The sequence below is a fragment of the Dunckerocampus dactyliophorus genome, chromosome 11, assembly GCF_027744805.1.
Source record: "Dunckerocampus dactyliophorus isolate RoL2022-P2 chromosome 11, RoL_Ddac_1.1, whole genome shotgun sequence".
In the NCBI taxonomy this organism is placed as follows: domain Eukaryota; kingdom Metazoa; phylum Chordata; class Actinopteri; order Syngnathiformes; family Syngnathidae; genus Dunckerocampus; species Dunckerocampus dactyliophorus.
The window spans coordinates 9,850,472-9,878,419 of NC_072829.1; the positions used below are offsets into that span (position 1 = coordinate 9,850,472).

The following is a 27,948-nucleotide window of genomic DNA, read 5'->3' on the forward strand; positions in this document are numbered from 1 at the left end:
CCTGTACATGCTAGCTTGCCTGTACATGTGACACCCCAGGCTGTTGGGTTTAAGTGTTAATCACTAATTGACATGAGCATATCACACTTCCAATTAGGCGTCCGCGGTGTGTTTAAATGACCTTTTTGGTTGCACATCTGTAGGAGATGCCGCTCGCTGCCAAACAATGTCACGCCATTTACATGTTATTATGAAACCTTGGAAGTAGTTATGGTAATTATGTTTCTTTTATTACTAAATGATGATGCAGAGTCAGATCTGAACGCGGTAGCCTGTTGTAGCCCGATTGAAAGCGCTTGGAGTCTGTGACAGAGAGACACAGTACATGTCAGTTAGGTTGGAGGGCACTGGGATGAGTTGTGTTGAAGAGTTTTAAAAAATGATAAAAAAAAAAAAAAAAATAGATATGTTCCAGACCAAAAAATAAATAAATATTATATCAATGTATGTTCATGTATGTTCATATATATATATATATGCTATTTTAAATGAATAACATTCTGTTGATTCATTTTACATTTTACAGAAACAAAACGCATTTCCAATGAAGATTACAAGAATTCAATCATTAGTATTATTTGAAATGTTGGCTTAAAGTAAATTGGGCGTCATTTTTTCTTTGCAAATATTAACAATTTCATGTATTATAATATATGTTTTATCATTTATCATGCATTCATATATATTTGTTTTAATATTACTTTAATAAATAAACCAAAATTAAATAAATATTAACAAACAAGTATTAAAACTTCTTGAAACATTCGTGAAATATACATATTTTTTGTTGAGATTAAAAGGTGTATTGAGTATTCAAAATGCCATCCATCCCTTTTCTATGTTGCTTATCTTCCCTAGAGTTGCGGGCATGCTGGAGCCTATCCCAGCTGACTTTGTGTGAGAGGCGGGTTACACCCTGGACTCGTTGCCAGCCAATGGCAGGGCACATATAGACAAACAACCATTCATACTCACATTCATACCTATGGACAATTTAGAGTCACCAATTAACCTAACATGCATGTTTTTGGAATGTGGGAGGAAACCGGAGTACCCGGGGAAAACCTGCACATGCACGGGGAGAACATACAAACCCCACACAGAGATGCCCATGTGGAGATTTGAACCCAGATCTTCCAGATCTCCTGACTGTGTGGCCAACATGCTAACCACTTGGCCACCGTGCGGAATTCAAAATTCAAAAATATTCAAAATCTCCCCTTAAAATAAATCAGCTGGCATGTTTTAATTCAATAATGGGATTATATTATATCATAATATTTATAACAGTAAAAATATTTAAAATTAATATTTCAATATTGTATTAAAAAACAAAAAAGTACCAGTCAAAAGTTTGGACAAGTGTCTTGAAACTTTAGCAAACACTTTTGGAGCCCTGCATTTTTGTTATCACTATAATAACTGATACGTTTTAAGAAAAGACAACCTTATTAACAATTATGAATGTTATTTATCTTTTCTACATTTTTAGTCTTCAAACATATTATTTTTCTCCCTCCATTTTTAGCATATTTTCCGAGCAAAATCAAGTGGATGCACGCGTACGCGAGCAGACGGGCTCGCTGACTGCTTGTGGCTGACGGCTGCCTGTCACCACTGACAGAGGTGGAGGTCTGGATTGATGGCTTTGTGCCACGCTGACAATCGTGGGTTGGCAGGATAGTGCGTGTGTGTGCGCGCGTGCGCGCGCCTGTGCGCACCTGTGTCACAGCCATGCTAGGTGATCATAGACGAGTGCTGACAGACAGGTGCTCACCCCCCAAGTTTGAATTGTGTCTCCGCGTTGAAGCAGACGTGGCAAACAACATTAACACTGCAGATAGCTTGTCGAGACATGAGGTCACGGCTCGAGATGATAAATGTGATTGTTTAGTTTGTTTTCCTTAGCTGACAAATATAGACAATATTTTAGATGTAATCATTTACTTCAGAACTAAGGGGATAGTCTGTCTAGCCCTCTAATGATAATCATAACCTTATAGGACAGAATATTAATATCAGTAAGCATGTTTTAAAAATAATGAAAATAATTCTCAGTGCTGTAAAACTCAGTATCCTGTATGTAAAATGGTGTCATTTCTGATAGAGTTTGGGTATCAGATGAGTGTATCTATGTTTATTTATTCCATATATATGCTTCCTCTTGCTGAAAGTCATTCATTTATGTCTGGTTCAAATTTCCCACATCTTCTGGACCTCACCAGTCACTTTCCAGTCAATCCAAGCTAATTACCTTCATCACAATTCATTGTCAAATCCATTTAGCTTTCAGAGACAGCGCCGCCTTTTCACAGATGCAAACAGCCCCCGTGTGGGCTATAGTTCAGATGTTATCTCGATCTGGATTCCACAAGTCATCCGCTATCCAAACGTGCCACTCATTTCCAAAGCTATGCTGGAGATAAGAGCCAGACTTCCTGTTGCTGTCGTCAAATGAGCTCAGACATCGCTTTCATCTCAAGTAACCTGAGTGGCTCAAGTCGTTCTCTAGCCGTGCTGGGCCCAGAAAGAACCATAAAATGCATTAATATTCAAACGAAACCGTAATATAAAGAGTCTGCACATTCTCAACTAACTTGCTCGGCGTTTGACACATTTATTGCAGCCCTTTCCACTGTTGTGTTTGCAAGGAATGCTGTGAAGAATGTCTTCACTTTCAGTCGTTTTTATCATCAGAGTTCACTAGCCCGGAGGATGCTATAAAAATCCTTGTGGCGACCATGCAGAAAGAATAAAAAGCAATAGACACTAGAAGGATACTCACTAGAGCACAGAGGCTAAGGCCATGACAGAACAATCCACCTCCTGCACATACGGGGATTGTGTCATTCAGAGAAAGAAAAATGCTGGAAATTGCACTCGGTTGAGATTTTTTTTTATTTTTTTTACTTTTGGTAACGTGTAGTGGAAATAGTTTGCATGTTTTGTGTGTGTGTGTGTGTGTGTGTGTGTCTAATCCCCTTTCAAACAAACAGAAAACAATCAAACAGAGGTAAATTACTAAGAAATAAATAAATAAAAACTTCTACAGTTCATTCTGCTGTTATTGTTTACGTCAGTTAGTCAGTTAGTCAGTTAAAAAAAAGTATGTTCAGGTAGAGGTACAGTCGTTCCTCGCTACATCGCGGTTCAAATATCGCTCCCTTGCGGCTGTTCAAAGATTCATTAATTAATAAATGATGGCTGTTTCGTGATTGGCTACGGTCTATTTTTAGTCAAAATGTACTGCTCAAAAAAATTAGAGGAACACTTCGAAAACACATCAGATCTAAACTGGGGGAAAATGATGTTGAATATCTTTCCTGATAATAAGTGGGTGATGTATTAGTAACAAAATGATGCCACATAATTTGATAGAAATGAAAATGATCACCCTATAGAGGGAGGAAATCAAAGACACCCCAAAAATGAAAGTGAAAAAATGATGCAGCACACTGGTCCATTTAGCTAAAATGTCATTGTAGCAACTCAAAATGATTCTCAGTAGTTTGTGTGGCCCCCACGTGCTTGTACGCATGCCTGACAACGTCGGGGCATGCTCCTAATGAGACTACGGATGGTGTCCTGGGGGATCTCCTCCCAGATCTGGACCAGGGCATCAATGAGCTCCTGGACATTCTGAGGAGCAACCTGGCGGCGCCGGATAGACCTAAACATAATGTCCCAGAGGTGTTCTGTTGGGTTTACGTCAGGTGAACGTGGGGGCCAGTCAATGGTATCAATTCCTTCATCCTCCAGGAACTACCTGCATACACTAGCCACATGAGGTCGGGCATTGTCGTGGACCAGGAGGAACCCAGGTCCCACTGCACCGGCGTAGTTTCTGACAATGGGTCCAAGGATTTCATCCCGATACCTAATAGCAGTCAGGGTGCCATTATCTAACCTGTAGAGGTCTGTGCATCCTTCCAGGGATATGCCTCCCCAGACCATCACTGACCCACCACCAAACCGGTCATGCTGAATGATGTTGCAGGCGGCATAACGTTCTCCACGGCATCTCCAGACCCTTTCACGTCTGTCGCATGTGCTCAGGTCGAACTTGCTCTCATCAGTGAAGAGCACAGGACACCAGTGGTGTAGTTGCCAATTCTGGTGGTCTATGGCAAATGCCAATCGAGCTCTACGGTGCTGGGCAGTGACTACAGGGCCCACTACAGGACGTCGGGCCCTCAGGCCACCCTCATGGAGCCTGTTTCTGATTGTTTGGTCATAAACATTCACACCAGTGGCCTGCTGGAGGTCATTTTGTAGGGCTCTGGCAGTGCTCATCCTGTTCCTCCTTGCACAAAGGAGCAGATACCGATCCTGCTGAGGGTTGAAGGACCTTCTACGGCCCTGTCCAGCTCTCCTGGAGTAACTACCTGTCTCCTGGAATCTCCTCCATGCGTCCAGGTACCGCAGTGATGCCCTGGTCCAGATCTGGGAGAAGATCCCCCAGGACACCATCTGTAGTCTCATTAAGAGCATGCCCCCAAGTTGTCAGGCATGCGTACCAGCACGTGGGGGCCACACAAACTACTGAGAATCATTTTGAGTTGCTACAATGACATTTTAGCAAAATGGACCAGTGTGCTACATCATTTTTTCACTTTCATTTTTGGGGTGTCTTTGATTTCCTCCCTCTATAGGGTGATCATTTTCATTTCTATCAAATTATGTGGCATCATTTTGTTACTAATACATCACCCACTTATTATCAGGAAAGATATTCAAGATCATTTTTCCCCCAGTTTAGATCTGATGTGTTTTTGAAGTGTTCCTCTAATTTTCTTGAGCAGTGTATATTGAAATACAAGTCATGTATCGTATTCTGGTCACTTGGCGTCAGTAACATTGATGAGGCATAGATTACATTACCTTAACGATGCACGGAGTCAGCCATAGCATGCCCCACATGACGTGCACGACACAACAGTGAAAAAAAGTTCTCCTCCCATTCGGCATGGAAGTGGTACATTTTTGGCTTCTTACTTCGTCCTTTTCCCTCACTCCATTTGAAACACTTTTTAAAGTTTAGAACAAAAAAAATTGCAGGGTAACTAGTTAGCTCGGTAGCTTGCTATGCTAGCGGCGGCTGTCTCTTACGTGCCTGCAGTGATCTTGTAGCCTGCGTATTGTGGTGCAAACCAGGGGTCGGGAACCTTTTTGGCTAAGACAGCCATGAAAGTCACATATTTTAAAATGTATTTCCGTGAGAGCCATATAAGATTTTTTAACAATGAATACAGCTAAATGCGTGCATTTTTAAGCAAGACCACCATTTTCAGACTATAATAAGTCTGTGAATGTATTATTTTTATTAACATTGTTATACTGAAGCTACCCAATGATAAATGAAATACTTCTTACCATGCAACTTCTGGTGCGGCATGGTTTTGCATTGTTCTCAGTATCTTTCTTCCTTTATGCCATCTTCTTCGTCAAAAGGGTGGACTCTGCAGAATTATCGAGCTGACTATTTGATCGAAGGAGGGAAGTTTACTTCTTGACATCTCAATGACCCGCATTAACCAGTAATAATCAAGTTTTGGTGTCTGACCTGGAAAATATTGGAAGGACAGCTGGCATTCGCTCTGGCCACCCGTGTTGCGGTGCAAAAAGGATGAATGGATTAAAATGCATAAGGAAGTTTTATATTTTGAACGTTTTTTTTTTTTTTTTTTAACTGTGAATTTTGTAATGTTTTACTTTAAAATGTCAGAGATTTTTGTGTTTAGACATGTCTGAGAGCCAGATGCAGCCACATCTGGCTCCCGAGCCATAGGTTCCCCACCCCTGGTGGAAACAAAGAATACTAGGAGTGTAAAGGTGACTATGGGGTATTATTGCATGCCTAAAGGGCTCTAATAATGGTAAAAACTGTATTTACAAAGTCCTAAACAGATTTTCTATGCTTTTAACTATGAAAATATTGAAATTATTATGATTGAATCTGACTTTGCGGTTATTCACTGATTGCAGCCGGGTCTGGAACCAATTAACCGAGGGACGACTCCATAAGTTTCTTTCTTAACTCATGTACCACCCGCTCCACAATGTGCATTGGTAATTGATTGAGTACTTTTTGCATAATAATATTCTATCAAATGGCAAATAAGTAACCTAAAGTTCTGACCAACTATGCGCTTACGAATAAAGACGTATAAAAACTCACAATTTCAATCATTTTGGTATTGAGATGCACACATTTTTGGAAGAAATGTAAAAATGACTTATTATTTTCTTTTTTTTTAAACTCTAAAATGCCTTATTTCATCATACGTAAATCCCGTTACAGCATACAGAGTGATGGCCAGAACAAAAGTGCCTAAAAACTGAGGTTAAAATAACATTTCTGAACATACTGCCAAAAAATATTTTTTCTCCAAGAAAGTGTAGTGTCAGGGAAATTGTTCACTTGTTTAAGAAATAAAAAATAAATCCTGAATCTGCACGTTTATCAGGATCCCCACCAAAATGGAATGATTTCTCCCTTAACCCTTATTCAACCCCCCTACAAAGGTTACTGAAAATCAATGACAGATTAAGACAACAGGATCAAAAATAATGAGAAACACTACAATTTTGTAATCAAAAGTCGCATTGTTTACTGAGAAATTAAGAAAGCACATGAAAATCTTGTGTTAATTACATGAACTTTTGTTGGGTGGGGGGAAGTAGTGTCTCCACCAACATTTTATGTTTTCTTCTTTGAAGGGATAGTTTGGATTTTTTGACATGTCGATGTATGACACCACCATCAGCTATGTAGTCCATCAGCGGTGGCTTACCCCCCCACTTGGTCCCGTGAGCCAAGTTCTGCTCAGATTTCGGTGATGAGAAACGTTGTTGCTGGGGTTCGCTTCTCAAAACAATATGCGTTCGAAAGAATTATTTGCATGACAAAAATGCTTCCTTAAAAAAATCAGACCTCACAAATCGCTCTGCCAAACTCTTTACTCAATTGACTCCAGCAACTAACCGGGACTACATTCCTCATCACCGAAATATGACCAGAACTGGGCTCTCGGGACCAAGTGGGGGGTAAGTCACGCTCGATGCGCTACACTGCTGATGGGGATGTCATTACAACCTAATGTAAAAAAATCCAAACTATCCCTTTAAACTTGCACCACCTCGCTACAATACTTATTGGGAATTGATTGAGCAGTTCTCACGTAATCTCGCAACAAACAAAGTGAGGCATAAAATGTAATTGTGGCACATGGAGATACTCAAGATGATAACCAAGAACAAAAATGTCAAGAACTGTGTCAGTAAAGGGTCTGAAAAACCTACCTGGACGGCCCCTAATGTCAGTTTGTCTTTACCTTGTAAAATATATGTTAACACAACAATCCAAAGCATATGCTGTTTATATTTACACAAGTGTGCTGTGTTCAACACTGCTATTGAGGGAACTGGCCATCGAGTACTGTTATGTCACAATGAAAACGTGCAGGAAAATCACTGTAAATGGAAACTGTGTGGTTGTGGTCTGGACTCAGCTGGCGTCCTGACACCGTGACCCTAGAAAGTATGTCAAATGAACATCTGTCAGCCACCCCAACACCCCCCACCCCCCTTCATGTGTCGTTGTGGTGTTACCGGGCAGAACTGTCCGAAAGCACAAGGAGATAGGGATGGAAATATGGACACTCGTGAGGGAATGATAATGGGGGAGGAAGGAGAGTGCTGTGACATTGCATGCATCTCCACATCCTCCCCGACTGTTTCCCACTTGGGGCCTGGCAGCATCCATCCAGATGGAAGGTTTATTTTTGTTTTTGTTTGTTTACTTATTCATGCATCCAGCTATTCGGGGCATCGCAGGGGCTTTCGTTCCACAACGGAATGCAAATCGCCACGCAGGCTAATCCACTTTCATCTCTTCCTCATCGACATCCAAACTTCTCTCTTCCGGCCTCTTGGGGAGTCACAATGGCTATTTTTTCTCCTTGCAGTGACCAGTCCTCCTCCTTCTACCTGCTGCATGTCAAACTACTTATTTCACCTCACAAATACCTCTCCCTGCTTCCTTTCCCACCCTCAGTCGGTGCCCTCACAGGAGCTAACAACAGAACCAAAGTAAAGGTGACAACGTTTTTTTTTAGCCCCCTGGAGTGGAGCATTCCAGTAGGTTGTCTGACTGAATTGTTTTCAGAATCCAAACAATTCAAATGCAGGCAAATGTGTCCTTATTAGCAATGGAAAGTTACTCTTTCAATTTATTCACAATCTGTTTTGGGTTTTTTTGTTAAGATACGGAGGTGTACCGAGTTCAACACACAAAACACATGAGGTGAGAAAGTGTGTGACTTCCTCACGATATTGTCACATGTCTGTCATTTAAACAGGAGTCATGGCGAGGTTTTGCATTTCATTCCCTTACACTGTACTAAAAATGGGCCGAACCGTACCTTCAAAACAAGGTACGGAGCAGACAGCGGTCATGGCGTACCGTCACACCCGTTTTTTTATGACTTTGGAGGTATCTTCTAGGAAGTCACCTCCATGCACACCATGGTCAAGAGGTTTCTGTGTCTCCCAGCACAGTGTCATGAGTGTGGAGCAGATTCTAGGAGACAGGTCAGCTCACCAAGAGAGATCGGAGTGGGGTAGGACAGCAAAAAAGCCAGCAGCGGGTACATTGTTTGTTTTCTTCGTACATGGAAGATGTGCATGTGTCTGCCCCAAAACAGACTCCATAATGGTGACATAAAGCCCTGATGTCCATAAGTGGGTTTCATCATGGGTATTAACCCCTTAGGTTTTTCCACCCGTGCTATTTGAAGCTACAGCATGTGTCACATTTGTGCGAATATATGTAACGTACCAGAGCTAGAAACGACTAAAAATTGATGTTATGGTTGAATTTGTCCCCAGAAAAGGCATCTGAACCCTGAAGGTGCACATGAAAGACCGCAGCCTGTTTGAAAAGTTTCCCAGGTTGTTGTGTCAAAGCTTTTGTAAGGTTTCACTGCCAGGAGGAGAATGGAAGAACGCTTTAGTGAGATTTGAAAAGGAAGCCGCATCACACCAGCCCTTACGGCACTTGTGTGGAGTGTAATGATGTGCGTGTGGACTGTGACAGAGGGGATGGACTTGGCTGAAAGGATTGGACAGAAAATGGGAAGTTAGGGTGCCTTCACACTTGTGCTGTTGAAACAAACTCGGGTGTGTTTCTGCTAGTACAGCTCGTTTGGTCAAATGTGAAGGTGATCATACAAACTGGCATGCACCAAACAAGCAGACCAAGACCGTAAAGTTTGGTTCATTTAAGCTCAACACAGACCAAGGATACGGACCAGTGATAAAATGACATTGAAAAGCATGCACTGTGTGAATGCAGCCTTAGTCAGGCATTTACAGGTTTGTGCGGCTGTACTGAAGCTTTGTTGCCCAAAAAAAAGTGGAGTGGAGATGAGCATCATTAGGGCCTCTCCACCTGGCCATAAGGAAGCACCGCCTCCTCCTCCTTCCAGCGAGGCCTTTTGTTTCAAGGCTAATGGTCTAGGTTAATTGCACAGGTGACTTCTGTTGGGGGGAACAGATGGGCACAAATGTGCTCAAACAAGAAACCACAGAAAGTAGGGTGTCTCGTCTTCTTCGTTGCTCTTCCTATTTTATTCCTTCCCCCAACTCCTCATCCCTGGTAGAGAAGGAGGAGGAGATTGACTGAGGTGAAGTTAAACGCTCAAACGGTGGTTTCAATTCATCAAGCACACGACCTGTAACCCCTCATTAGATCTCATTACGGAGCAAATTAGATGCAGTGTTAGGCTATTTAGAGAATGGTGGATAGTCTGCGACCCTTTCCTACACAATCATCATGACACAGACACTGATATTCTTTATAGTATATATTGTTACATAATATATACATAATTACATCATATGATATATTATTGGGTAATACAATGTAACTACATTGTATTACTGTACTACTATACTATACTATACTATAATATACTATACTACTACTATATTATTGGGTAATACAATGTAACTACAATTCCAGGATGATGATTTTTTTATATTGTGATGCACATCCTTTTCCTATTGGAGATCACAGAAGCAGGAATAATATGTTCAAATTCTTGATATCAAACCAGAAAACCTTAGATGCGAAACATCCCATCCATTCATTTTCTATGCCCCGTATCCTACTTAGCGTCGTGGGGGAATGCTGCAGCCTATCCCAGCTGACTTCAGGCGAGAGGCGGGGTACACCCTGGACTGGTCGGCAGCCAATCACAGGGCACATATAGACAAACAACCATTCACACTCACATCCATTCATACCTATGGACAAGTTGCCAATTAACCTAATGTGCATCCATCCATCCATCTTCTATACCGCTTCTTCCTCATTAGGGTCGCGGGGGTATGCTGGAGCCTATCCCAGCTGACTTCGGGCGACACTTCAGGGTACAAGGGTACTTCAGGGGACTGGTCGCCAGCCAATCACAGGGCACATATAGACAAACAACCATTCACACTCATATTCATATTCATATTCAATTTAGAGTCGCCAATTAACCTCACCTGCATGTTTTTGGAATGTGGGAGGAAGCCGGAGTAAACCCACGCGCACACGGGGAGAACATGCAAACTCCACATAATGGCACGCCCAGGGGAGAATCGAACCCACGTCTTCCCTATCTCCAAGCTGTTACTCTGCTGGCCAACGTGCTAACCACTAGACCACCGTGCGGCCCTAATGTGCATGTTTTTGGAATTTGGGAGGAAACCAGACTACCCGGAAAAAAACCCCACACACGCAGAGAACATGCAAACTGCCCAAGCAGAGAGTCGAACCCAGGTCTTCCCGATCTCCTGACTGTGTGGCCAACATGCTAACCACTTGTCCACCGTGTGGCCCAGATGCCATACAAATGTAAAACATTAACCGCCGGTAATAGGATGCCTAGCATAAATACCTTGACTTTTTATTGAAGAGACACACATACCAAATGGTGTTCTTTAATTGCAAGCACATTTGCCACTTAGGCTGCATTATTCTACATTATTATATAATTGTCGACTTCTGACCGGTGAGACATATTGTACTGAGCATCAAGGACAGATACGTGTGTATCTTACCACTATAATAGCAATATGTCATCATCTTCTGTGGGTGGCATTTAAAATAACAAAAAAAGCCAAAGAAAATGCAAAAATGGAGGTAATTTTTGCACAGAGCTGAAGTTGTGATGTTAGGCATAATTGTGTTTTTTGTGTGACTTTTGAAGAATATTTGAGGTGTTTCCAAAGTGTATTAACTTTGCCTGTATGGAATTCAAATGTCGATGTTCTCCTTTACCTTTCCTTACACCTCTTGTAGAATAAATCCCTTACATGCACTGATGAAATGAGCTTTCATGTTACAAAATACATTGTGGCCGTACAGGCTCTGGCTTTTGTTTGGGTTAAGAGCTCGTAGTCAAAAATTTAGTTGAATCCTGAATTGTTTGATAGGTGAACTATTTGACTTTAGATGTCATACGGGCAATGGAAAGAAGGCAGTGAAACAAGTATTAGGGAAGACTGTTTGTATCTTAACATTTTAAAATCGGTGCACTGTGGTCATTCATGCTGCCACCATTTTTGGTAACAGTATAATGTCATAATATGCTGTAAACACTCTTACCACTTCTACAAACTACATACGGTAGCCCCTTCTTCTCCACTTGCACAGTTATTATTATAATGCATGCAACCCATCCAAAGTAGAGCTCTTAATGGATTTCACTGTTGTGTTTGTTTTCCTTCAAAGAGAAACATACAGGAGATGACAAGTAGCAAATTGAATTTATGACCAGGCTTTGTTGACGCCGGTGCATAATTACAGGAATGTCATGCCATTGGTGTTTACTGCATGGTAGGGTGACCTGATCAAATACTTGCAAGGTTTGTATGAAAAGAAAAAATAATATCACTCTTATGTCTTTTATTGTTTGTAAAGTTTAGACATACACGGACTCAGCAGATGCTTCATTAGCTACACCTACATGCTCTAATGAGATCCAGTACACGAGCAAGCAACAAACTTACAGCAGTGCATCATGCTGAAATGTGGTGTTAGAATAATGTTAGAATTCCGATGCGGTGCAACTACAACCACAATAACAACACATTGTTGAATTAATGTGTCAATCAAATATTATATACTATATACTTATTATATTATATACTCATACTCATATTACATACACACTCTCAACCTGCTGACTAAAAACCTGACAAGGGAGACACAATTTAAAATTGAGGTGCACTCAAAACTTGCTGAAAAATATGAAAAAAGAAAAATAGTGGTAAATACGACCTTGAAATCACTGAAACATACATGAGCGATAACAATCGTGATGATTGGACGCCAGATATCAATGCATAATTAACTGAATAACTATATCCTAGCTTCTTGCTAGATAGATAGATAGATAGATAGATACTTTATTGATCTCCAAGAGAAATTCTGGAGAGAGAAGGAGAGAAGGCGAGAGAAGCTGGTTTGTGTTAGAAGCTAAACGGAAGGCATCCAAGGCGCTTCGCACGCTAATTAACAAGGGTGACAGAGGCGGACACGAAAGTTTATGATTGCTATTGGATTTCCAAAGTTCCTGTACTTGGTCTAGAAATTGTGTGCATATTTTTGCGAACAGCACATCAGTGATGACTTCCACTGCAAATGATTTTACAGGAAGCAATTACAGTAAATATCATAGCCACTAAATAAAAACATGATTTTCGTGTCAGGGTTTTATTTCCTCTTTTTTTTTCAATATCCAGGATTAAATCATCAATGAAGAAAAGACCAAACATTATCCAAGATGAATTTTATCATCACTGTACCTCAATGATGTTACAATCATTGCAACCATGCAATTTCCATTTCACCTGCAACTAACAATTTCAAAAGATACATAGAATAGAAGGTCCTTGTACAGTAAATATGCCTGCAGGTTCGGAGAACGTGTCACATCATGAGATGTAAAATTTCGTAATAGCTTCTCCAATTATTGCCTGTTTCTCATGAACGCATTATACAGCTTTCTGACAGGTTTGTTTTTTATGTATGGTAAAGAGTGTTTACGGCCTTTCCTGTAAAGAGCCTTGACGTGCTCACATTCTAGTATTCCTTTCGTTTGATTCATGTACTGCTGTTATAGTGTGTTTTTTTGAGTAGACTAAAGCCTGTCCTTACTTTTTGTACTAATATATTGGTGTCATTGATATGAATGCTTTGTCCTTAGCTGGGCCTTTGTGCACCTTCTGCAGCATATGTATTCGGAATAATTAAATGTCACAGAAGCCGGAGCTGTCGACTATCGAGTAAGGTGTTTTACGACCTTGTTTCTTTCCTCACCCTGCTAGTTGCTCTCCATAAACCACTCAGCTTGTCGCCACAGCGACCACAACTCGTACAAAGCTCCTCTTTTCTCTCATTTTCTGTCTTATTTTTTTTTAACATTGGCTGCATGGATGGTCGGTAGTTGTTATAGCATCAAGGGATGCAGTCATGTGAATGCATGACATATTTATTGCAACCCTGCTGAGAGTCTCCCTCCTAATTACATTAATTAGACGATATGACAATGTCTGCATTGAAGGCTTACCCCAGACAGTTACGTGAGGCCACAAAGATGGAGGTAAGGGAAAAAAAGCTAGATGTTGAGTAAGTATATTATCTTGATAGTGCTCCACTTCTGCTTGGAACTGGAAACTCAACAAAAGTACCAAAAAGTCCAAGAGGCTAAACCATGCTCGGCACTTCCCAAAGCTTTAATAAGATCATTAGCGCACCTTAAGGCTGTCTGCCAAGGTGCCCAAAAGGTGTTCCATCAGTAGAAGGGTTTGTCTGTGTCTTCTTAGGTCTTAGCCCATCTTAACCCATTTAGAAGGCAATTTCCTGTGAGTAGAAGGGATCTTTCCCCTAACGAAAGATCTTTTGGCATCAAATGCTAGCCCTCGCATGCAAGGCTAATGAGAAGTGGATAAAGATAAGGATGAACTGTTCAAAATAAGACGAGAAGAGATTTTGTCAATGTCTTCTTGAAAGTGGGCAGTGTTAAAATTAGAACGAAACACCGTCAATTGATTTAAACCACCATTACCTGACAAGTGTTATTCCACTCCAGGGCAGTAGATGGCAGTAGTGTGTAGCACAAAGTTGACTTTTTACTACTTGATCTGAGGATAGCGTGATCTGGAGGATCACTGACCCACTTGGCCCCACTGCAAGTGGACTAGACTTATAACAGAAACTGAATAATTCCGAACCAAATCCTCATCAAATGCAACCCTGCATTGGGGTCAGGGAGTGGAGTTACTATGATGCTCACTAGTGGGCGCCGTTTTCTGTTGTTCTAATATGGATTTTATTTGCAATACATAGCTGTGATTTCATTTCTTTATTTGTCAAGGGTTAAAGCAATGTCACCCTCTAGTTTATCCATGCATACAGCTCCATGGCTAGTACAAGGACGACGTCTTTCATTCATTCATTCATTTTCTATGCCACTTGTCCTCATTAGGGTTGTGGGTGTATGCTGGAGCCTTTCCAACATGACTTTGGGTGAGAGGCGGGGCACACCCTGGACTGGTCGCCAGTCAATCGCAGGGCACAGTCAATTTTAAGAAAAATAGTTGAAAGAAGTTAATGAAAACATGTCATATTTGTAACATTAAAAAATAAAATAAAATAATGATCTACGGAATAAAGTTGTACTATTTTAAGAAAGAAATTGTGACTTTACGATATATAAGAATAAATAATACTTTTTATGCAAATTAAATAATATTACAAGAAACTGATGATTAAATAGATACAGTTGTAATCTTACAAGAAAAGTAAGTCAAGTAAGTAAGAAATACCAATACGAGAATTACTGTAGGTCGTTAAATCCTCCGAAAAAACAGTTTTAAGGTTTTTGGAGTTTAGTAGTGTACATTAACAAAAACCTTGTAAAAACGGAAAGATGTTTTCTTGCATGTTGCATACAAGCACAAAGTTCACACAGACTTGCAGAAACACTTATTAAAAACGTTGTAGGACATATACCGGGCCAGTAGTTGTGGTCTATCGCTTTTAGCGTTCAGGCAAAAATGAAAGCCTTCAAAGACCTTCCCCCCGAGACAGTTCACATTTTTAGCATTTGAATGTGCCATCTAAATTATTTTCTGTCATGACCCCCCACGGGACAGAATTTTTTCCATGCCATTCCACAAATTGAAATAATATTGAAAACTTTACACATTATTTATGTATTTATCTGTACAAACCACTGTATGAGTTGCTGGTACCAGCATTCTGCATCCAAAATATATTAATAAAATGAGCTGAGATACCTTCAAAAAATGTTTTCAAAGTTCAATAACTCGGTTTGTAACATTTAAGCAAGACTGCTCAGTCTGAGCGATTCTCGGAACAGAGAAAAAACCCAAGGGCTAAGTATGCTTCGTCACATTACCTGGTCTTTTTATTACGTTTATTTGTTTTCCACGCCTCTGAAGTCTCCTTCGTTTTTCTTTTCATGTTTGTCAGAAACTTCTCCATCGCTTCTCCGTCACATCTTGTCAGCTCTGCACCCCGGCGTTCCTGTGTACTTCTTCTACTTGTTTGAAATGGCAGCCTGTTGATCAGTTTGAGCACTGCTGCCACCGAGCTGGAGACTTGTGTATACCATGCATGCATGCAACACATGAGGACGCTGATACGGAGTCTCCCCTGACACCTTGGGCACACCCCACTATTTGAGAAGCGCTGGCCTAAGGCAACACCTTTTTTAATCTGCTTTTAACTTTAAAACAGTCTCATGTAAACTGCCAATTAGTTTTTGGGTCATCCTCAACTAACAAACATAACCTCTTTCTCTGTAGAAGTACTGAAAAAGTTTTGTTTAAATTTTTTGGCAGATATATTGAATATGCATAAGAGTGTATACTTTCGAGATCTTAATAAGCTGAGTGTGTGAAGCCTAATTTTCCGGCGCCTGCTCGGTTTTAAGCAGCGGTCCAACAGGACCTTGTTAATTGAGTAGCGTTTGGTGACACGGGAGTATGTTTCCCATTTTAGTCACTTAGTTTGTGCGTGTCTGCATTGCTCCTCCTGAACCCCACAGCCTAGCGAGGACTCTGAAGTCCCGGCCGTTACGAATGATGAATTGTGCCACAGTTAGGCTAGAAGTAGGACAAATTGATCAAAGTGTCAGGTGCCCCTTTGCGATGTCTTGGTTTCAGCAAAGAAAGAAAAAAAAAGGAGCTGTCAAAAGGTTTCCTGTGCCAGGTGGTTATAGATAAATGTTTACCTGTTACTTAACACTTTGCCTCCTTCGGTGTGCCCTTGCTAGCCTACATAAGAAAGTTGCAGAGGATCCTACTTGATGCTATTTGTTCTCCATATTGTGGCAAACATATGCTTCCTCGTTTTCAACCACCGAGCTTGCTTGCTATCTGGATGTAGTGCTGCAATTTGAGATAAGCACTTTCTTGGCTCGCACTTTTTCCTTTTTTTTTTTTGCCTGATAAAGCTGGTGTAATTAAACCTGATTTAATCAGGATTGCTGTTAAGTACAGCACACCGATAAACAGATACATCGCTTTCAAAGCAGCCCTTGGGAAAGACTCGAGAGGTAGAAGGAGAGAGCAAAATGAGCCAAGATTTGCAATTTATAGAATTGCAATAGACGTGCGGTGCTATTTTTAGGGAGGTTTTTTTTGGGCGTGAATGATTGCGAGTCGGACGGTGAACAGCGAGACGTTCTCTCCTAATGTAAAAATATGTGTCATTTGCCTAAATTAATCAAGCAGCTTTCAGTGTGTCTTTTTTTTTAGTTCCTGCATACAATTTGCTTGTCTTTTCTAAATATCAAAAGATTGATCACACAGCGTTATTGTGGAATGTTTCGGCGAAAGCACGGTGACAAAACAAAGACGCAAGGAGCGTGATGTAAATATTGAGTGGGAGCACTCGTGTATGCGAGCCAATTGAAGTCCCCAGCTCCACAATAAGTCACCCTAATGATCCCAGCTTAAAATAATGCCTGTTCTGGACCAGAATGATGAAAAGGGTCGCCCCTCTGACTCATTAGTATTGGGGCGTAAAGATAGATGACCCAGATATAGAACGTCGGCTTATTATGTGCTGCATGTGGCCTAGCGCAGCAGCAGTCACCTACCTGTCTCTTTAGCTATGTCAACTTCGGCTGCACTGAAGAGCTGGTGGGATTATTTTTTTGAAGGCTGGTTTTGGTGTCATTAGCGCAACAGTGACAGAGGGCTAGTGTATCGAGTGCTGCCGCACTAAGTCTTTGTAAAGAGCACTTAGCTCCCCAGCGTTAGCCACGAAAAAAGAATGTCTGTCAGTGACGATCAGTGGATGCTTTTGTCTTGAGGCTCCCCTGTCTGTATTAGTCGCTGAGATTTAAATGTACTTTACTCCTCGCCGCTCATTTACTCAGAGAGGACAGGCGGCCGTCTCTCTCAACGTCTTGACACCGAGACACTTTTATGGTCATGAACAGGGGCAAGGAGTTTCAAGCTCGCACCAGATGGCGCTGTTTCTACTGTGTATTTATACTGAATATATGCCAATACATGTTGAATATATAAGTCATGTTTTCTATTTTTCTGCACAAATACGGGTTGTCCACAAATTCCGCCAAGCAAGCAAGCATAAGTGACTTCACAGGCATGACATAAAAAGTGTGATTCTGTTCAGCCCCATCACTGTGTCTCCCTGATAAATAATGTTTGTACCGTTGTGAATTTGTATAATGTACAAAGAAATATTATTTTTATTTTAAAAAGATATTAATTAACAATACACAATAATCCACCTTGTTATGCTAGAATACATTTGCAATACTCTTCTGATATTTCTGATCTGATTGAATTTTAGGACTAGTTTAAAAATTGCAAGAATTTAGTAGAGCTTCAAGTAGAGCTTCAAAATGCAAAAAGAAGAAAGAAAGTGAAACAGGCTGTTTATCAGCTGATCAAAAGTTTAAGACGACACCCTTTAAAGGCCAAAATCTTAGCAATAGTGTGGATTCAATGTCATTTTCTGTCAGGTATTCACACTGTCATGCTCTCTTGAAGGCAAAGGCAAAAAGGCTTTCTCTCTGTGAATGCGGTCGGATAGTTGAGCTGCATACGCAAGGCCTCTCGCAGAGGTTGGACGCAGTAAGACAATCATTTGCAACTTCTTCAAAGATCCTGAGGGTTATGGAACAAAAACGTCAAGTAGTAGACCCAGAAAAGGCTGTCACGGGCCCTGAGCCAGATGATCCCTCAAGGCCGTCAAGACACGGGACGATCCTCAGCCTAAATGAAGGTTGTTACTGGTGCCGAGTGCAGTCCAAGAACCATCAGACGGCATCTGCGAGAGAAGGGTTTTAAGAACAAACATCTTCAAGGCCAAGTCTCCTTCAACGTCACAAAATCGTCCAAAGAGACATTGAAAGTTGGAAAAAAGCTTTATTTGCTGATGATAAAAAATGGAACCTTAATGGTCCTGATGACGTCCAAAGTAAGCGGCATGACGAGGAGATCCCACCATAGATGTTTTCCACACGGCACAGTTTAGGGAGCGCCATCATGATATGGGCTGCTTTTTCCTTCAATGGAACAATGGAGCTTCAGGTTGTGCAGGGGTGTCAAACGGCAGATGGCTATGTGCAGATATGGGGGTCTGATGACTGAAGGCCCTTGTCTGTGTGGTAATGACTGGCTTTCAAACAGGACAACGCTGCATTTCACAGTGCCTGCCTGACAAAGGACTTCTTCCAGAGGAATAGCCTCACTCTTTTGGCTCATCCTGTGTGTTCCCCTGATCTAGATCCAATTGAAAACATTTGGGTATGGATGGCAAGGGAAGTCTACAAAAATTAACATCAGTTACAGACAGTGGATGCCCTCCGTGAAGCCAGTCCTGGAAACACTGGCATCAAGCATTTCCAAACCAATTTTTGAGGTGATTAGCAAAAATGGCACTGCTACTCATTGCTGACTTCATTGTTGAACATTTTATTTCTATTTTAGGGTACTTTCAGGTTCTTTTTTGCTATGGTTTTAAACTTTTGGTCAGCTGATTTCACTTTTATGCTTAATAAATTGCTCACTCAAAAAATGTTCTGTCTCACTCCCATTTCTTCTTTTTGCATTTTGATGCTCTACTTAGATCCAACAGTGCAAAATGTAAATTCTTGCAATTTTTGGGCTGCTCCTAAAATTCTGAATGTATGCTCCACATGATCACATTATTATTAAAAGATGTAAATCAATACACACGATAGCAGACGGTAACAAAAACTGACCAAAAATGAAGTGGTTAAATTATGAGAGATAATGCTTTTCTAAGAATAAAGAGTAAGAATCATAATGTTAATGAAGTGGTAATAATGATCAAAAAACATATTTAATATTACCACATTAAAGTAATATTTTGAGTGAAAACTATTAAAAATGTTAGATGACCTCATATAAAGAGAATTAAGTATTAAGGTTGTAATTTTACTGCAACAAAGTCATATTTTGAGAAAATAAGTCCAGCTTTTACTAGAAAAATACCATTGTACGACTAAAATATTCAGGGAATTCGAAGCTTTCAAGGGCATCATTGCTGGAAGCTCTTCTGCTGGTCGTGGGAATTGAAACTCGCATGAATTTTAAAGCATTAATCCGCAGCTTCACAAATTAACGTGCTTGCTGGTTATGTTTTATCTGACAGAGGGAGATGAAACTGGAGTTATGGACAGCCTCATGGAAGCTCTACAGTCCGGAGCAGCCTTCCGCGATCGTCGAAAACGGACGCCACGAAACGGTAAGGCAGACGTAACCGTGTCTTTACTTGCTTGTCTGTTAGTCCGATTAATCCGTGTTTCAGTTGTTGCCGATTTAGCCACTTGCCTGCAACTGAATGTTTTTATCGTAGAACTTTGTACACGTGAGGCCCCAGTGCAGCTCGTTCGACACAAGTTCCCGCATTCTGCGTATCAAATTTTCCATTCTGCAAAAGCTGTTTCATTGTGCGGGCTTCTCCTCGTGTACGGTGACCCATGACCTCTTCTTCCTGCTACCAGGTTTACTGCTGTGTTGCCAAATGCACTTTTTTTTTTTTTTTTTACCTAGAATCAGTTGTCAAGGGTGAACTCTGAGCCGCCAAAACTGGTGGATGATGATCATACAGTATATGTATGCACCGTCATGGACAAAATGATTAGACCACCCTTGTTTCTTTACTTTATTGATCCGTTTTAATGCCTGGTACAACTAAAAGTACATTTCATTTGTTTGGACAAATATAATAATGCTAACAAATATAGCTTATAAGAGTTTATTTTAAGAGCTGATATCTAGCAACTTCATGGTTTTCTTGATGATAACCAAAATCACTGAAGTTCTTACATGAATAGCTATAGCATTGTACTGCCGAAACATTTAACTCTTATGAGCTATTTCTGTTGTTATTGTTATATTTGTCCAAACAAAGGTACCTTTCGTTGTATCAGGCATTCAAATGAACAAGAAACTGAAGAAACAAGGGTGGTCTGATCATTGTTTCCATGACTTTATGTAACATCAAATACTGGGTCATGGCCAGTTAATGCTCACACTTTTCGCATGCGTATAAACGTCACTCACAGGGTCTTCAACCATCAGGATTACACGATACTGAATGTGTCTACACTCGCTTGGTTATCTTTGCTAATCATTTTTACGATTGCATCACCTCATTACACCCTTTCAGCCTTAAAAAAAAAAGAAAAGAAAAATGTAAACACCTTATTCAGACCTTTTTGGTAATTTTTATTTCAATGCTTAATGTGTTTCATTTTCTCTTATTTCAATTCTATGCAAATATTGCGTAAAAGCAGCATATACTGTATTTCCTCATATATGCCCGAGTGTTTTTACAGTATTTAATCAACTGCAGTGTACCGATAATATATTAGGCATAAGGATGTATATTTGTTTTATAGTTATACATATTTGTAAATGAAGGATTTGTACGTCACATAATATTGTCAATAATTATACTTTATTAAAAAAATATTGAAATATGTGTTTGATTTGATTATTCTAGAAAAATGGAATAGTCACCCGGTGAAGGCTAAATGCATTCTTCTGGAAGAGAGCAACACTTGAAACTCCAGTGTAGATGTCAGCTTTACAGATGCCACGTCTCCTCTGTTGGCAGCACGTGTTTGGTAACGATGTCTACCGTGGCATATGGTGCTATCACTTATAATAACTGGAATTTAAGCCACCTCGGGCAATGCTATATGAGGAAATACGGTATAGTTCCACCATTTTAATTCCACCTTTCTTTCATGGGGTGGTCCTGGCATTGGTGGGTGTTCTCTAAATTCTTGCGAAATAAATCTCTAATGCTTTTCTCTCCTTTCTCACACATGCATCGTACCCGTCCCCTCTTTCCATTCCTTTACTCTTTACTTTTTTTTTTAAATTTCCATCCATCACATCTTTACAGGTGATCAAAGTCCTTCCAGTCCAGCCTCGCGGTGGCCGGCTGCTAACTATGGTTACAGAACCTTAGGTGTGTGTTTTTAACTACCTTCTTCTTTAAAAAAAAGTCTCCATACACAACACCATCCCGTCTCCTGCTGCTCTAATCCCAACCACATAACTCACATCCTTCCTCGAATCGAGCCGCTCTACAAAGCCCAGAGGCCTGTGTTGGTTGTAAGCAAAATGGTGCATCAAAATAAGGATTTAAGCATGTATGCCACATGCGGTGGTGTTATTTGACAGAGCTGTGGGAAAAAAGTCAGTTTTGTGCTGAAATTTTTACACTCAACAAATCCCATTTTTCATGAGCTGAACTCACAGATCTAAAACACTTTCTATGTACACAAAAGGCCTATCTTTCTCAAATATTGGTCACAAATCTGTCTAAATCTGTGTTAGGGAGCATTCATCTTTCATAATCCATAATCCATAATCATCTATCCACCTCACAGGTTTGGCATATCAAGTTAATGATGAGACAGCATGATGATTGCCCAGGTGTGCCTTAGGTTGGCCACAATAAAAGGCCACTCCAAAATGTGCAGTTTAACTGTATTGGGGGTGGACCGGAGGGGTTTGAAAACCAGTGAGTATTCGTATCTTTGAGTTCAGCTCATGAAAAATGGGAGCAAAAACAAACGTGTTGATATTTTTGTTGAGTGTAGTAATGCAAATATTTAGCTTTGATAGTATAATGTCATTAGAACAACAACAAATGTAAATGAGTAGAGTTGGTACTCTACCATAAAAGCTTCCTTTTCCACCATTTATTTTTTGTTTAACTTAAATTTTGCATTCCCAAGTTAGGAGCCTCATAGTTCATATATTGAATCATCCGCTGCTGACTATCGTAAAATATTACAAGAATGACCAAATGTAATTAATTGAGCCAATCCAGTATTTATTTATTCATCAAGTAGCTAAACTGAGGGCTCTTTTGGGCCTTGCAGAGCAGCTCCATCTAATTGTCTTGCACTTAACCGTTACAGCATGGCCTTCCCTTGCCTTGCAGTGTAAGTAGGCTGCATTTTATTTCATATATTTTATTTTATTTTAGTCCATTTCATTTTTCTTCATTTTTCTTATGCTGTTATACTGTATATTGCCGTTGATGTTTTTAGACACGTGTGTGTTTATAAAAACATCATATATAAAACACCTATATTTACTGTCTTTGTATTCACTCAGTGTTTTTCCTCATCATTTATTGATTGATTTAGTTTTCCAGTAGCCTGTACATGCTCTTTTTGGATCACAAATGGCTATGAATAAATTTGGGGTAAGGTACAAGTACTTTATCTTTCAAACTCATTGGTTGAATTCACTTTAATTGCTTGAGGAGACTTGGGAAATTAAAATATATTAAATGTTACCTTTGCTTTGGAAATCTATTGCCTGTTTGAGAAGTGTGCCAGTAGCTTTTTTTGTAGAGGATGCTTAAGTTTAAAGGCAAACACTTCCTTGTTTTGGAGTTGGATAAGAAAATATATCATAGCTGAGTGCAGACTACATACAGTACCTGTACTTTATAGTGGACAGTTCTAACATTCATAGGACTGTAGAAAGTCTCAGAAATAGTGTATTGCAAGGGTGCTGTCCAAAATCTCGCCGTGATGCTGGATTTTATGCTTTAAGCTTTACTAATACACATCCTGTGTATGTGTATGTAGTTTTAATGCTAATGAGCAGTGTTTGTCCACAACAAGTGTGTGTCTTCAAGAAGTGCTATCGTGTACTTTATCCACTTTTTACCTACAGTACATATACACTGTAACTCTACACTTGATCAATGTAAAAGATGCCATATATCACATACAACAACATAACATTAAGGAGTGGCACAGGAGGACATAAATGTTAGCAACCTAGCATAGCTACGTGAGCTACAATGCTAACATTACACTCAAATGTTAACATCATCATGCAAGGTTAGTCTATTCACTTAAAAAAACAACATGATCAAACTTACAGCTCCAACATCCGTAGCTGACTGACAGACAGTTGGCAGAGCTTTGGGGTTTATTTAAAGATGTGTAGTGAAGCCTCTTTTTTTCAACAAAGCTGTCGTCTATGAAGTGGTGGGTGTATACAAGAGGCAGGCTCATCTAGCGCTACATATCCATGAGGGAGGACGTTTTTTGCCTTCATGATGTCAAGGAAAGCCACAACTTCAAAAGTGACTGAGCGCCTCGATTCTCCAACGAGTGAGGCAGATGATAGACTTTGGTGCTGATGAACTCATATTACCATTAAAACGTTATTAAAACGTTACTTTTGCATAATAGGGGACCTTTAATAACAATAACTCCCTGGTTGTGGTCCTTTTGGGGTGAACTACACTGGAGCTGACTACCTCCAGTGTGGGGCAATTCATGGTGCTGCCAATCACAATTACACCCAATTCCACATGCATTCCCCATTTCCTTGTCTCCACTTCGTATAAGATGGAAAAGCTAACCCAGGAGGCTCAATGCGAGCAAATTGCATGCGTGTTGTGCAATTACACCAGCCAGTTCTAATTCAGCACTGCAAAAATGGACAGATTGATGGAGTTGACTATTGTGAGCACCAGCAAGATAATGCATTGAAACATACAGTAATAATGGATGTCGTTTGTGTCGTATGTGAGGTGTTGAAGTTGTTCTCATTTCGTATAGTCTTAATTAAATGGCCTGCCGCCATCATAAAACATGTATTAACTGTACAAGTTAACATTCAGGGATGTCATACAGGGAGTGACATCGGGGGATCAGAGTTGAGTTTTAGCTTGGCATGGGTTATGGCCACAACAGTAGCCCGCGGTAGGCAACATTGCTCCTGTTGTGAGATAATTCAAACCTGCAATAAAAGCCTGTTGTTCCGGCATTCAAGTTTGGTGCTTGTGTGTCTCACTGAGCATTACAGTGACATTTCTGAAACCTAATGACCAGTGTAGACTACTACATATCATCGACGTCTTTAAATGCGTCTACTGAATGCCTTATATTTGTATTTTAGTTCATTTAGCCATTTTTATGCTTAAAAATGAGTGAAGCTGCGAAATTCGAAGTGCGTAGTGGCGAGGGATTACTGTATTGCTCACAGTTTCACACTGAGAAGATAGACCCCTTCCTATGTTGTGAGTCCAGTGGTGGCCCACTGGCGTATCAAAAAAAAAACCTCCTCAAAAAAGCCAAAGAAAAAGCAGAAATACGTCTCGATTTGTATTTTCTTTAACTTTTAAGACATATGTCTTCCAGAAACACTACCAATGGTACTGCTTTTGAGGTTTAGACTACTGCTTGAAAAAAATATATTTTTTTTTGCCACTTGGATAAAGTTGGGCTCTCCATTTTCTATTTCCTGCGTTCTCCCTGTGGTAGGATAGTTACCTGGGCATCTGGCAGGAGATTGGCAGATTTAAAACACAAGCCCCTCATACATCCTGCTCCATCGATTTTCGGTCAGGGATGAAAGCTGGAGACTCAGTGGGTCGTTCATAGCGAGGGCCATCCCAAAAGACACATCTATCAGATTTCAAAGAGAGCTCCCAGACATTCGTATATATTTACCGTCTTTTCAACAGTCATTATGATCCCCTGTTCCTTTTTGTGCTGTCATCCAGCCTCACCTTCACAGGTCGTTCCATCAAAAGTTGACTTATCAGTTCTAAACAGTAAGTCTCGTAAGGAGTTGTTTTGGCATGGAACATGAGGGGGATGACTTGCACGCATTAAAAATAGTGATGTTCCAACTGAACACTTACCGGCTTCACAGAACTTTCTAATATTTCAAAACCTTGCGGTTAATTCAGCGGGTCAGATCAGAAGAATGGACGCCCTCCCTCCCCCCTCGCTGTATGTTTAATGACGATGAAATTACCTCTCATGAAATTTTAAAGAAGCAGAAGTGGATGGAGAGGCAAAATGAGGGCGCCCAAGGGAGGCATGTGATGCGGAACAATGAAGGGGATGGTAAACACCCCATTGTCATCCCCAAAGGCCTTTTTGACATCAAGTGTTAACCCTCAAGACATCCTAGGGACTTTTCTGTCATTCAGTGTGTTGAATGACACGTGTTGAATGTACCTACATCAAATTCATTGTATGTAACTAGACCCGGGGTGTCCAAAGTGTAGCCCGGGGGCCATTTGTGGCGCCCAGTTGTTGTTTTTTAGTTGCCCTCGGCACATTCTAAAAAGTACAGTTAAACAGGAAAACTAAAAAAAAAACAACAGCAAAAATGGAAGAAAAAAGCTGTAATTTTACTAGAATAGCATCAAAATATTAGGAGAGAAAAGATATAATAACAATTGATAAAACTGAGAAATAAGTCATAAGATGAGGAAAAATATTTCAGAAGAATGCAGCTGAAATATTAAAGAAATAATAATTATTGTTTCAAAAGTCATAATATCAGGAGAGAAAAAACTAGACAAAGTTTAGTTGAATAAGTGTTTAATAAATGTTTATATAGGTTGGGAAAAAAGTTGTAATATTACCAGAATAAAGTTGAAATATTCTGGGATAAAATCATAATATTATGAGAAAAATGATGTACAGGAATAAAGTTCAAATATTTGCTAAACAAATACAAAAATGAGCAAAAAGTGTAAGGAGCCAAAGTTCACATTACTAATACACTTGAAATATATTCTACTTCTATATTCTACTAAAAAAGTAAATTGGAGGCTAGCCAGTTAGCTCAATAGCATGCTATGTTTAAAGTGGCGGCCGTCTCTTCTGTCCCTGCAGGGATCCCGTAGCCTGCGCATTACAGTTGAGCAATGTGTTGTAAACAAAGAATAGTAGGAGTGTAAAGGTGACTATAGGGGTGTTACTTCATGTCTACAGGGCTCTAATAATGGTAAAAAAAAAAAACGTATTTAGAAAGTCGTACAAGGGTTTTCTATGCTCTAACTATGAAAACATTTCATTTGTTAATGTAGAATTAAGCACTGTAAAATCCATTAGTTAACCTTACTTTAAAAAACACGCAAACCGATTGCCTTGAAAAAAACAAGTAAATGGAACGTAATAGTTATAGTTGACCACACTGGATATTTATGCTTTACTTGGTACACTCAAGTGAGATTACCTTTTTTTTTTAAATAAGTTTGTTCTACTTATTTATCTGAGTTAAAAGTGCTATGGGATTTTACAGTGTACTTCTTGGTCTGCAACTAATTAACTGTGATAAACGAGGGACGACAGTATGCGGCCATTGCACTCCTGAACACTGCTTAGCTATAACAGTACAAATTCAGCTTCAATAGTCTCAAATTCTCAAAATATCTCATGTATGTCAACATCGACTTAAGCGGGCACTTTTTATTCTTGATGAGTTAGTTGACTTAGATGGTCATCAACATAAGAGGGGCCGACTTTAGGAAGCTGCCATTTTTCTGTTAATAGGGACACACGTGTGAGTGAATTTTAAGTACTTCTTAGGGTGAACTCATATTATTGCTGACTTCCAAATGACCCTCACCTTGCACGGCATTCTATAATTTTTAAATACTACCTGAGGCCAAAGTGACTCATACTTGGGGGATTAATTTGCACATATAACATTAGTTATTTGCCCTTTCTCTACTTTTTATGTGGCAGTTGCATTCTTCATGCATTGCAGTTTGTGTTCTTCCAAGTAGAGGTCGATAAGGCCTCCTCCCAGCTTCCACTGGGGGGTGTTAATACTGTAGATGCTATTCATTGGAGCGGCCCTAGAGGTCAACCTGCAGGAAGTTCAGCGATCATGACTCATATATATATGTACATATATATATATATATATATATATATATATATATATATATATATATATATATATATATATATATATAAAGAGAGAGAGAGAGAGAGAGAGATTTTATTTTCTTTTTTTTTAAGACTAAGAGGTCCCCAGCAGGACTCCAAGGTGCCACATGCTGTTGTTTGGACAGCTTTAGCAGATTTGACATATTAAAAGGTAAGATGAGAGCAAAGCGCTGCTGTTTGAAATCTATCACCTGTTTCCTGTAGATAAGGAGAGGTAAGGCAGATTATGCACTGCCACTTCTTTTAAGAGTTGGTGTCCTCGGGTGTGGACAAATCCATTAAAACTAGCATTGAACCAAAAAAAAAAAAAAAAAAAAACAACAAAAAAACACTTTACCTGCCCCAGATCATGGCAAAAATAATGACGATTTGTATTTTATTTCGATTGCACCTCATCAGCTCAAGGATAAATACGTACTGTAGTTGGTTGAGAGACTTTGAACGAGAAAACCTCTTATTACAAATAATAATATTGATAAAAATAATATTTCATCCATCCATTTTCTATACCGCTTCTCCTCATTAGGATCGCGGAGGTATGCTGGAGCCTATCCCAGCTGACTTCGAGCTACAGGCGAGGTAAACCCTAAACTGGTCGCCAGCCAATCACAAGGCA

The 27,948-nt window shown here is 40.0% G+C and overlaps 1 protein-coding gene across 6 annotated transcripts in view; it reads left to right on the plus strand.

The window, feature by feature from the left end:
- Nucleotides 1-27,948, plus strand: part of diaph2 (diaphanous-related formin 2) — a 471,153-nt gene that overhangs the window by 374,627 nt on the left and 68,578 nt on the right. For 5 of the 6 annotated variants that reach the window (XM_054792014.1, XM_054792018.1, XM_054792016.1 and 2 more), the window contains 2 exons: nt 19,736-19,828; nt 21,500-21,565. In XM_054792014.1, the coding sequence (XP_054647989.1) occupies nt 19,736-19,828; nt 21,500-21,565 (159 nt within the window). The remainder of the gene's footprint in view (nt 1-19,735; nt 19,829-21,499; nt 21,566-27,948) is intronic. The other variant, XM_054792019.1, reaches the window with a different exon arrangement.